Raw genomic sequence first — 13,088 nt, 5'->3', positions numbered from 1 at the left:
GCATCTCAAAAGAGAGCCAGCATTTCAGCAGTGTGTTTTCTGCTACGCTATACATTCTGCTCACACTCTTGCCCCAGTGGAGGAATCCATCTTGCGGTGGCTTGACAACACAACCATTACCCTCTCACCTCCAGGGAGCAAACAGTCCAGCCTCAACTATGCAAAACTGCACAGCAGAGAGCGAGGGATAGAGCGGATAGAAAAATAGTTTTGAGAGATCTAAAGGCCAGTGTGCAGACACAAGAAACAAAAGGAAAACTTAGACGGCAACTGCAAACATAACTGAGGCATTATCAAGACAAGTAAGGTGAACGTTGTGTATCAACGGCCCTACAGTGTTAAATCTAGTAGTCTTGCCCACATTTGCACATCTCCAGTTCCTGATCCTGTTAGAATCGATCCTGAGCTGGCTTTCCGATATACATAATTTACCAGCACATTGGCACGTTGGTCCATCCTTCTATTCCTACCATGTTGGTCCACACTCACTCGGTGGACCTCTATACTCTGTATCATTTGCGCCGCCTACTTGTCAGATGTCATGATCTCTACTGTCAATCACACTGCAGCCAGGCTGTTAAAAATAAATGTGTATAACTTCTATACACACTTCTGACAGATGAAGAGATTCTTATCCCTCCTTCTGACTAAATTGCAATCTAGCGATGTGGAGAGGCCTATTCGAATGTCCTAACGTCCACTGAATAAAAAAATCTGTCAGCTTTCATCTGTAAAAGCCAACGACATGTTTCTATGGTTACTCGGAGCAGTTAACAAGACGAGGCACAGGCACAAAAGCACAAAAGTGAGTGTGCACAAGAACGAACGCTGAATGGCTTCCTGCCACACGTACGGGAGGATTCCTTGTGTGCAATCATAGTCATTAGCAAACAACACTCACCTGGGCAGCAGCTGCAGGGCAGGTACAATAAACCCACTTCTTCCTGACACTCCTCCGGGGTCACATTCCAGCAAACAGCTGTCCCAGCCGTACCCCTCGCAACACGGATGCCACCACTGCAGTCTGCACAGCCCGCAGCATTTCCACACAGTGGCGGTGAAGTCAAAGTGTGTACAATGCAGCCCCGCGATATTGTAGTTCATCGTCGAGTGACTGTTTTTCATGGCTTTTTATAGTTTACAGCCAAGTCCAAATTCAAACTAGGATGCCTTCAATATAACAGGCAGCACTGAGGAGAGATGCAACGTAAATTAAGAAGATCACTCTTCAGTGATGATTTAATATTAATATTTCCCACAGAACGGAGAAATGATATGCCTGTGAGTTTTGTTATATGCTCTGATTGTATGTGTTGCTGCTCCGTGTATGGCATAGGTGTCAAACTTGTTTGAAATAGATAGATATGTAGAAAAAAACTCCTCCACGATGTTCCTTACTGCTGTAAAACAAGAAGAAGTATCAAATATTATAAAAACTTTTAAAAATAAAAAGTCAACTGATTGCTTTAATATTGACATGACAATAATAAAGCAGATTATAGAATATGTAGTGCGACCTTTCACGCACATATGCAACCTGTCATTCAAAGCTGGTATCTTTCCATCAAAAATGAAAATTGCTAAAGTTATTCCAATCTATAAAAGTGGAGAAAGACATCGGTTTACAAATTATAGACCAATATCACTACTACCACAATTTTCAAAAATATTAGAAAAACTATTTTCTCGCAGACTTGATAGCTTTATACAAAAGCATGCGCTGTTAAGTGAGAATCAATATGGCTTCAGGGAAAAACGGACCACCTCAATGGCAGTTATGGAGTTTGTGGAAGCATTAGCCACTAATATAGACAACAAAGAATTTACTGTTGGGGTTTTCCTAGATCTAAAAAAAGCTTTTGACACAATAGATCACAGTATATTATTGAAAAAACTAGAAAGATATGGCATTAGAGGTGTAGCTTATAAATGGATAAAAAGTTATTTAGAAAACAGATATCAGTACGTGCAACTCAACAATAAAAAAACGAATCAACTAAAAATCACTCACGGAGTTCCTCAGGGGTCAGTGCTTGGTCCAAAACTATTCATCTTATATATAAATGATATCTGCAAGGTCTCAAAACAATTTAAATGTGTCCTATTTGCTGATGATACAACTTTCTACTGTTCTGGAATAAATCTGAAACAGCTCCTGACAACCGTAGAAAACGAATTAAACAAATTAAAAAACTGGTTCGACAGAAATAAATTGTCACTTAACCTGAAAAAATCGAAGTTAATTGTTTTTGGCACAAGACCAATCAAACACCAAGCTAAAATTATGGTAAACTCAATTGAGATAGAAAGAGCGTATGAAACCAAGTTTCTCGGATTAGTAATAGACTCAAAACTATGTTGGAAGCCACATATCGATAACGTAAAAAGAAAAATAGCCAAAACCGTAGGGATCCTCTACAAAACCAAGGAAGTGCTAAATAAGAGATCTTTGTACACATTATACACTTCATTATTATTACCATATATGACCTACTGTGTGGAAATATGGGGAAATGCCTGCAAAACAAACACACTCCCTATTCTCAACCTACAAAAAAAAGCAATTCGAATTATTAATAGATCAAAATATACGGAACCCACAAATCCACTATTTATCAAATTAAATACGATGAAATTTTATGACCTGGTTGACTTTAAAATCGCCCAATTAATGTACAAAGCACACAATAACCTGCTCTGCCAAAACATTCAGAAGTTTTTCGAAATTCGAGAAAGCAGCTATGATTTAAGAGGTACCAACTTATTCAAAAAACTCAAAACAAGAACAAACATCAAGCAAAGAAGTGTATCTATCAAAGGCGTTAATCTGTGGAATAATCTCGAAACGGACCTGAAAATGAGTAAATCGCTTGCTGAGTTCAAAAACAAATTCAAAAAAATAGTACAAACAACCTACATCAATCAGAGTTAAAATGATAAATTCAAAACATTAAATATAATGATAAATCAGAACTAAGTTGATAAATAGAGAAAGGTATATAAATATCCATTATGAATACAAGAGAAAATTGACACAAGAGTGTCAGGGTGTGGAAGTATATAATCCCGATACAAACCAAAAGTTGTAAAAATATCACGGTTAAGGGTAAAGTATGAGCCTTAATGGAGACTTCTTTCTTCTTACTTTTTTCTTTTCTGATTGATATAAAAATGATTTATTAGATACAATCACATAACGGGGTAGGACTAGATAAGTTTTTTACTTCTTCCTACTCCCTTGAACATAATAACTGTGTTGTATGAAGATTGATTTCTTTCTTTTTTTATCTACCTTATTTTCTGTCAAATTATTACTGTATATATGTTTTATGTTCAATAAACAAACCAAACCAAACCAAACCAACTTAGGTCCTGGAGGGCCGCTGCCCTGCATGTTTTCCAAGTCTCCCTGTTGCAACACAGCTGATTCAAATGAACAGGTCCAATGTCAGGCTTGCGCAGGGCTTGCTGATGATCTGATCATTTGAATCAGGTGTGTTGCAACAGGGAGACTTGGAAAACATGCAGGGCAGCGGCCCTCCAGGACCTGAGTTTGACACCTATGGTGTATAGCAAAGAAGCAGTTGCTTGAAGGGTTCTAATTCCCATATGCTTATGTAGGTTAGCCTGTTTGTGGTGTTTCGCATTATATGTTAACATTAAGTTAGCTGACTCAAATTACGTTAAAGTTACATGAAAAAAGGGGGCATTTACTGTATATATCATGTGTACTGTATATACTCTTGGTGTATGTGTCATGTGTTTTACAGTGAACTTCAAGGAGGGTTGACAAATAAAGTTGAAAGCAAATACTCTTTGATTCTTGTTTGGAGTACTGTGCAAGTGGGCGCTACGGAATACTTTTAAAAAGGGGTCAAATGCTAGATTTTTTTTTTTAATGTCATGCTGTATGCTTGCTCTAGCGGCCCGATAGTCGACTGGTTAGCGCGTCGACCTCACAGTGCAGAAGTACCGGGTTCGATTCCAGCTCCGGCCTTCCTGTGTGGAGTTTGCATGTTCTCCCCGGGCCTGCGTGGGTTTTCTCCGGGTGCTCCGGTTTCCTCCCACATTCCAAAAGCATGCATGACAGGCTGATTGAACACTCTAAATTGTCCCTAGGTGTGCGTGTGAGCGCGTGAGTTGGTCGTCTCGGTGTGCCCTGCGAATGGCTGGCAACCGGTTCAAGGTGTCCCCCGCCTGCCTTGTGAGGATAAGCGGATCAGAAAATGGATGAACGGTTGCTTTCTCTATCGTAGATTTTAACCTCTATCAGATGGGACTGTGATGTATCCCCCGTGGCTTCACGGTATATCATCTCACTTCCGACAATGATTATTATGAGATTGCCAAGACTCGCGTGAATGGCACACTAACAGATTTCAAGATTGTAAAAATCACGGGAGTTCTGGGTCTTGGGTACGAATGAGCAGATCAGCAGAATATATTGAAAGCTGAGCAGTCTGTTCCCTCCGTGTAGCTTCCCCACGAGAAATCCCGTGGGCCTAATGGGTAATAAACACACCTCCGCAATCAGCAGGTGTTAATGGAACAGGAATATGGGAATAGAAGCGGCAGTTCTTTTCCAGCGTTTCGCCCCCTGCTGCGAGCTCAACCTGGTTTCATTAGACAGCGTTGTGTCAATATACTAATCATATGCTCCGTCACAAGGCAATCACTGCTTACCGTGCTCGTCAGCTGAACACAAGGCTCTAAATTCATTAGCCCCACTCCCCACCTGAACACACAGACACACACGCACGCACGCACACACACACACACACACACACACGGAGACACACACAATGATGTGGACAACAGCATCCGCGTTTGACCCCTGACTCATCCTGTCTCCATGCAACCGTCGAGGCAGTCTAATTGGTCATTACTGACCCTGTGTCTTCTTGGCTTTTAAGCTCCTTTGCAAAATTATTAGGGAGGAGGGAAAGGCCTTGAACGCAAGATTTTATTTCTCTAAAATACGATCCAGCCAACATCAATATGGGAGAAAAAAGAGACGACAGAGTGTGTACGTTCATAAATTGAGCAAGAAATTGATGGTTATTATAATTGAAGTCAAAATCACATGAACTAAGATGAAGGTATTTTCATCATGATGAGGTTGAAAAAATAAAAAGCCAACAATGTTCAGTGTTTGTTTCTCACTAATATGAGACAAAAGCAGGAGCAGCCCAACTGAAGCTAATGGTATTCTGATGAAATATTAATTTGCAAGTGAAATGTAGATGAATGTCGAACAAATGTCCAAGGAACCAGCAACTGTTTTGATTATTCAGCTTCACCTTCCCGGTGCTGCGGATTTGCATACAAATCCCACTAATTGCGTCTTTCCAGAACAAAACAGAATACTAACCAGATGTAGTTTTTTTTCTCAATCAAGTCTCAAACCTAAAGGACCCTAATTTCTTTGAATTGTTTTTTGTTTTTTTGTTTCTCATCATTGTGAAAACACAGAGGAGTTACATTTTAATCAGCGTTTAGCATGTTACGACAACGAGAAGGAGATAATGATTACAATAATATTGTGGGAGTTAGCAACAGCTGCAGAGGGTCAGGAAGCTTCAAATCAACCACAATGCATCCCCAACACCCTTTTTTGTATATGTGGAATGTTGGTTCATAGCATCGTAACATTTCTTCGAGCCAAGTTAAACACCAGATTCCTGCCAAGCAAATTATCTTTGGGATCAAATAAAAGGTGGGACCTTTCATTGTACTGTAACCTCCTCTAACCCACCAGGACCTGCTGCAGCGGAAAAAACAGATTCACCTCACCCTCTGTTTTTCCCTGTCCTTGGTCCAAACTGTCTGGCCTGTACTTGCTCATGATCATAATCTTTTTGTGGTTCGCTCCAACGAAAACATATGACAACATATAAATGAGTGTCAGGAATCCACCCTTTGTCACACCTCGCTGTGTGACACCCGGCCATTCCTCTTATCACAGAAAGAGAGATGCACGGGAAGTCGGTGGACCTGGAATTCCCCTGCAAATTGAAGGCCCCACACAATTCCTTCGGATTCCTACTGGAGAAAAAGCGAATCCCACGGGCTTCTTGTCACAGTTCCATCACTGGTTTCGTCTCCCTCATGTGGCGCAGACCTTGAATAGTCCCCATGCATCATTCTCAGCAGGTTTCCCTATTGCAAACACTCATTATGAGTACAGCGCCCCTCAGAGAGAAGAGGCAGGGAATGTATGCACTGATCAACCTGCCAGGGAAACTGTCAGTGACAACATAGCACACTGCAGGGTCTGCACCCTCCATCCGCTTGCCTGGAACGGGGAACTATTCACCAGGACAGTTGCAACAAAAGATCCCAGTCTTTCTCTGGGATGCACAGCTACATAAACAGCCAAAGCTCCAATTCCAAGAGCAAGCTAGCAAACATTTGGAAAAGAAACTGGAAATGAAATATGAAATACCTCAGAACAATACAGAGCTTAACCTAAGCCCCTTTTCGTGAGACTCTCCCTCCTCATATTCAATTATGTAATTCTATTATGCATTCATGGGCACTGGTGCCTGTAAACTGAAGGTTCATTTAAATTTGCGATGGAGCGTGTACAACTGCATGCAGTCGCCATTCAACCATGGCCAGAATATCGCCCTGGAAGCCGTGCCCTCACATTAAAGTGAACGCCATGAACCCACCCGCTTCAAGGGCAGGGAGTCTGTGCGAATCTCCCCTTCCTCGCACAACACACCTGGGGTTTGCACGCATGTGTGTCCACCATGCATATTTTCCTTAAACATCAGCTTCATCGCGTCGGTCCACATTTGGATGACAGAATGGAGGAGGTGCTCACCTGATGAAGAAGGAGGCCGCTGCAGATGAGGAGGGTGTGATGGAGCTGGATGCACTGGTGATGGGGGTCGGGAGGTCCATCTGCACGGGGCCTCTAAGGCGACAGGGCGTCAAGGTGCTGCTCTTGGTCGTGCTGCTGCGGCTGGTTATGGTGGTGAGCGGGGCCGCGGAGGTCGGGACATCTCTGCCGGCGTCCCCCTTCAAGCTTTGGGCCTGTTGGCACATAGACACTGAGCAAAGACCACAATCTGCGCCTCCTTCCGCTCCATTTACTCCCTCCTATGCCGAGTTCTGCTACAGATGGACGGACAGATGCTGCAGCCCGTGTCACTTAGCTGGTGTCAGCAGCCTTGACTGCTGAAAGGGAACAGCAACAGTGGTGCCATTCATCGTTTTTGGCTTATTGGGCCCGTGTAGTAAACTGTAATCAAGTAACGACCTGCATTTTATTTCTAATGACAGCAAATATAATTAACTTCACTAAGCTTACACGTAACTCTACCTGGCATTGTACTATTAAGTGGCGTAAACAAAACCGCAGACTATACCACCACTGTGGAGAAGCAGTGCAAACAAAGATCACGACATTATCTCTGTGTGAAGGTATTTGGTAAAGGTGGTGTTTTTAAGTGAACAAAGAATACAGGTTTGTTGTTAACATGTCATAAAAAGTCAACCTCGAATGGAAAATGAGAATTTCAAGAATTTCAACTGCAATGCTTTGAGATTGGATCACCTAAATTTTGAGTGGGGTATTTCAAAATTCACAGCATTCCGGAATTCTGCAGCAAAAGACTAATGGACGACAGAACAGCTCAATACATGGAAATCCATCAATACGCATATGTTGGTGATATTTGCATTGAGTTATTTTTGGGGGGGTAAACTAACAATGCCACTTGTTGATTTTGTGGGACAGTGATCAACATCCGCTGAAAAGAAGTGGATAACCTATGTGTAACTAAAAAAAATAGAGATATTAAAAAACTCAGAAACCGACCTGACACAGACACACTGTGCAGCAACAATGACATAGCACTGCAGCCTTGAACATTTGCAAGGACATTTGGACGGTTCACTTCTTGTGCATTTACCACCTCAGTCTTTGCCCTAAATTCAACTTTAGGGAACTAAAATAAGAATCACTTTCATAAAGTGTGTGACCTTAAACTGTAAGACATTTGTGAGTACGAGCTTGCAGCTGCACTGTTTTTTTTTTTTGGGGGGGGGGGGGGGGGGGGGTTTACAGAGAAACTGACGTGAATGCTATATATCAAGATGCGAGGACATATCTATTTACAAAGTACATTGTGATATTCACACGAGAGTCTTGCCTCACATGCATATCCGGTATTAAACCGTGGCTGAAAGATTTAATCATGTTCTCAAAGTGAGGGCCAGCAGATTGTTCATGATGGGTGTCCCAGGTTTCACATTCCTTTCTATGGAGCTTGTTAGCAGCGTGCTTTTGGAGGTTGAGCTTTGAGATTGTGTGGCTAAATCATGGACGTGAAGTTGACGATCAAGCTGACGAATGTAAACTTCAGGCTGCAAGAAGTCGGAGAAAAAAAAAAGTCGAATGAGCCATCTACGGCTCGCCAGTGCCATGGATAACCTTGTCCCATGCCAGGGAAGCAGGCCCATTACACTTTGGCGTGAAAGGCTCCAGCACTTCACATTCAGCCATGCAGGAAGCGGATCTATATGGCTCATCAAATCGTTCGCAGATTGAGCCTATTAGATATCAGTTTTACAAATCATCAGGCCAAAATTTCACAAGCACACAGGGACAGCTGGTTACAAGTGGAGTGCATCAGAGTATTCCCCCTTGGTGTTAAGAATGAGGGCTTAAGCCTCTCAGCCAAGCTGCTCGCTGCAGCCTTGGACCTGGAATGGCTCCTTACTCCTGGTCAAAAATCCAATTTATCCCCCTGTCAGGTAATTACGCCGTGTCAGTGGAGCTTTTCGCACAGAGTCGGTAATGAATTGGCCTTCCACCCTTTCACTGGTGTTTGATGTCCTTTTTTTTTGGTTTGCCGAAGAATAGCAAAGACATGGAGCAAGATGTGAGACAAAGTTGGGTAGATTTGACATAAAGGAAAAAGAATGGTGGATAAAGGGAGGCAAGAAGGAAGCAAAATGGCAAAAGACTTCTTGAGAGTCAAGTATGAAGCAAGCAGCGCTGGCTGGTGTCATTTCAGTAGTGTGGCAAGACCTCCTTTGATTAGATCTCACTGGTTAACAGATGATCACTGGCCGAGTGAAAGAGGTCCACTTAATCTGGTCAGTCACACTCCCTTGATTTCTGTGGCTAATGGAAACGAATGAAGGTGAGACTCTAAAATACAGATGAGGAAAACGGTGTGTGTGTCGGGGGGGGGCAGTAAAAACCACGGCTGCTTTTCTCAAGTGACAGAAAATCTTTAAAGGGAAACTCAACCCGTTTTTGCAAGAATACGTTGCATGTGCTCGCACTTGTCAAAACATGGTACTCTGAGTAATACTGCATTCGTAATAAGAAACAGAATAAATCATCAATCTCGGGGGGGCTGCCATGTTGAGCGATATTGCCCGACGGATGTGATGCCACAACTACAGTAGCGTTTTTGCCTGCGAATCCAGCACATTTGAGTTAGTCAGGTTTGTTAAAAAAGAATCAGAACTGTAACATTATGTATCATTCTGTCAGCATCAAAGGTAAATGTGTAGATTGAATTTCGCCTATTAAACTGCATTTATAAGTAGAATGCTGTCTGTCACAAGTCTACTGGGCACTCGCCAAATGAGCTAGCCACTAGCTGCTAACAGCGGCGATTTGAGTCATGTTGAACAATTCTAAACAATGACTGTAATTAAGTAGCATTTTTTTTTTTGGGTGAAATGAAATTTGCGATTGAACATGATTTTGGGATGGCGTAGGGGTCGTTTAACAACAGTATATGATGGCAACATAAAATGAGGTCAGGCCAGCCTTCAGTCGAAAAGTCAAAGTATAGCCAACCACCACGATTGTTCATACCAACTCACTGAGAGACAACTTCAAAATGAAATCCTATTTCTGTGTGTGTGTGGGGGGGGGGGGGGGGGGGAGTGTGTGTCTGCGTGTGTGTGTGTGTTTTAAGGGAATTTTGTCATTTCAAGATGGCCAACTTCTAAGGAGTCACTGTGCCAGGAGTGCCAATTCAAAAGGCGCCCCAGATAGTTTTGATTTCAAGGACTACAACAATTATACCAAATATAAGGAGGGCTCTTTCCCAACAGGGAATGCCAAGACATCCGAGGAGCACTAAAAGGGGCTCAGTGTGGGACTAATCTGGCCCTACTGGCTTACACACACACAAAGATTTCTGTGCACTCACAATACACACTTGGAGTCTGCATTTCTTTGTTTCCACAACACTGCGTGCCCTCCTCACCAAAGGAACCAAATGGGAATCGTGAATTAAAGCACTTGCCTTCAGGCGCAGTGGACCACGAGAGCTTCTGTGGCTTTTTGTCATTCTGGAAGATCTCGTTTTAATGAAAGGCAGATACTTGAGCAAAGAACAGCTATGCGGTCCAACACTTACTGTAGCTATATGAGCAAATCGATCGCAGGTTGCTTTTATATACTGTGTATATATATATATATATATATATATGTGTGTGTGTGTGTGTGTGTAAAACACAAAATGGGTTCTCATCACAACTATTTTGCCGTGACCTTCAATTTATGTTGACAAAATATGATTCGAAAATATTTCTTCATTGACTCAGACATCTATGGTAAATGTCTTGAATTAGAAGGATAGATTTTTGGAATGCACCCATCAGATCTGATTTGAGTGTCAAAACCATGAGACCAAAATGGTTGGTTGCTCATTAAGAAAAAAACAGTCAGCTAAACTCTGTGCTGGGTTTGTTGGAATGAAAAACATACAGATTAAATATTCTTGCTCATAAAGAAAGTACCGGTACATCCCAAAGGGCCCCTGTGACGCAAAAGAGCAAAAATCAGGAACTCCCTGACACGAAAGACCCGTTGGGCACTTATCCAACGTGACTTCAGAGTTATGGCGATGCTGTGCGGGAGACATTTGAAATGGCCTTGAAGAGGAAGTCATAAGACGGGCGTTTTTAATGAGCCCTGACTTAAAATTACGATGACTCTTTGACTACCGAAGAATGAGAGGTCGGTATTCCTGCAGACAATTAAATGGTTCTTGATTCAAGATTCACTCGGTTTCTCATGGGAAAAAAGCTGCAGCCTCAGTATTTCATGGTTACTATTTATGTACAAAATTGCTTAAATATTCCCTTAACAACACATGATGAGCTTGTGGCCCAAAAGCACAACGGAACTCTTATTTTGTCAGACTTACATTAACAGATTATGGTGTTTGTGGTTTCTGCCTCTCAGGAATTAAAATTTGTTTTACTGGCATGCAACTTTCAAATGAAACGTAATTATGTGGTCAAAATACAGAAGGTGATATTTATAGGGAAAGGCACAAAAAAGACATACCGGTTTAGGCTGAGGGAGGAAGTTGTTGACCCTGGAGATGCTCCAAACACCCTCGAGGTACTGTTGCGCTTGGATGGTGACGGAGTTCAGGGATCCAGTGAATTGACCTCCTGCTACTGTCACCTGGACACTGGTCTTGGGACCTGACGGGACCGAGGGTTTCTGGGACCAGCGCGGCTCCCGAGGCTGCTCTCCCAAAGGCAGGCTTGAGTGTGGGGCAGTTTGGCCTTTGGACACTTGGTTTGCATGGATGCTGGAGGATGACGCGGCAAATCTCGAGGGCCGTGGGAGCAAGGAAGAGGCGGGCAGAGCCGGCATGTCGGGGCCGAGTGCGAGGGCGGTTGCATTGAGAGTCTGCAGAGCCTCCTGCTTCAGTTGATGGAGAGGCGTGAAGCACACCTGACAGCAGCTGACGACACCTTCCTTGCGCCCAGATGTGTGGAGCTGCTCCAACAGAAAAGCTGCATAGCCCGTGTCCTGTAGAATGAAGAAAACATGCATAATAGGTTTGCCTTAACCCTTTGCATGAAACATCCAAGCGCAAACATGTTGTTTGTGTTTTCCGTGAGTGTCAGTGGCCCGCTTGCTGTTCTGTTACCATGTTTGTTCAGACCGAGCCATTCTGTCTGCATGCAAGCAGGCTGTCGATCAGCCATGTGTGAATTCATTGTGTATTCTTAGGAGCCAATCAAAGCCAAAATAATCCAAAAACATATGAGATGACAAAGCGAGGCTCCAGTGGATTTGTACAACATCCCACTGAGAAGCCTCATTAAAATCCGAGGGGTATTTTAATATATTTTGCAATGCTTGAAACTGAGAGCGGTTCATCTTTCTCCAGCTTTTGGAAGCAGTGTCCAGTGAAGTTTTGCCCTTTTATTTCAGTAGCAGGAGGGTTCCCCAGGGTGTTCCTCTCTGCTTGGGAGGAATGCTGAGGGAAAACAACAGCTGAAGTGAATCTGGCACTCAAAGCTAAACAATTTACATATGATAAGTGTCTCTGCGTGAAAACAGATGAGAAGCCAGCAAATGTGAAAATAAGCACCTCCAAAAGCTGGAGGCACACTAAGCTGAGAGCCAACTATTCAAATTCGGCCAGAGACTAGAACATCCATTTTAATACAAACAAACACACATACAATAGGCACACACACAAACACACACTTGGTGTCTCTTAAGAGGCATAAAGGGGCATCAAGCTCTAGCTCAGTGGAGTCATGGCCTAAGACAGAAGCCCACAGCCCAAACATAAATGTTTATGAGGCCTTTGCTCTCTGGACCCTCGGAGGTGATCAGGAGGAGTGAGGAGGAAACAATAATCCAGTACCCTAATGCAATGCCACTTAATACATCAAACCCAGAAGACACCTAATTCATTGGACCCAAAGGGCACTACAGGATCGTGAGCAGCAAAAGACATCTAAAAATATGAGCACAAACTCGGAACTAACATTATTAATTGAGGCAGTCCAGCAATGACTGTGATTGTGACTGAACGGCATGCTGGCATGATGTTGCTGGTTGATGATTTTCTACCTGCTTTACACTTCAGCAGGTGAGAGATTCCAAGCACAACCAAGAAACAGGACGTACTGTACGAAGGACCATAAATTCTGACTGCAAATGACAAACTAGGCATGTGGCCACCTCAGTGACAAATTTAATATAATATGGAATCAAGTGAAATCCTACGGTCTATATTCATGCCCAGTGCAAGTGGTGCATAGTGCGGTCTTACCGTTCGAAGGCGGACTAC

At 42.9% G+C, this 13,088-nt stretch overlaps 1 protein-coding gene across 1 annotated transcript in view; it reads right to left on the bottom strand.

Moving 5' to 3' along the window:
• Window positions 1-13,088, bottom strand: part of kif26ab (kinesin family member 26Ab) — a 65,896-nt gene that overhangs the window by 28,075 nt on the left and 24,733 nt on the right. Inside the window, exons 3-4 of the mRNA XM_086127813.1 lie at window positions 11,333-11,809; window positions 6,830-7,041 (exon numbers count right to left, since the gene is read on the bottom strand). Coding sequence (XP_085983939.1) covers window positions 6,830-7,041; window positions 11,333-11,809 — 689 coding nt within the window. The remainder of the gene's footprint in view (window positions 1-6,829; window positions 7,042-11,332; window positions 11,810-13,088) is intronic.

The sequence above is a fragment of the Hippocampus guttulatus genome, chromosome 13 (genome assembly GCF_054856545.1).
Source record: "Hippocampus guttulatus isolate MCC_2025c chromosome 13, RoL_Hgut_1.0, whole genome shotgun sequence".
NCBI lineage: Eukaryota > Metazoa > Chordata > Actinopteri > Syngnathiformes > Syngnathidae > Hippocampus > Hippocampus guttulatus.
The sequence above is the reverse complement of the archived record's forward strand: the minus strand, read 5'-3'. Positions and strand labels throughout refer to the sequence as shown.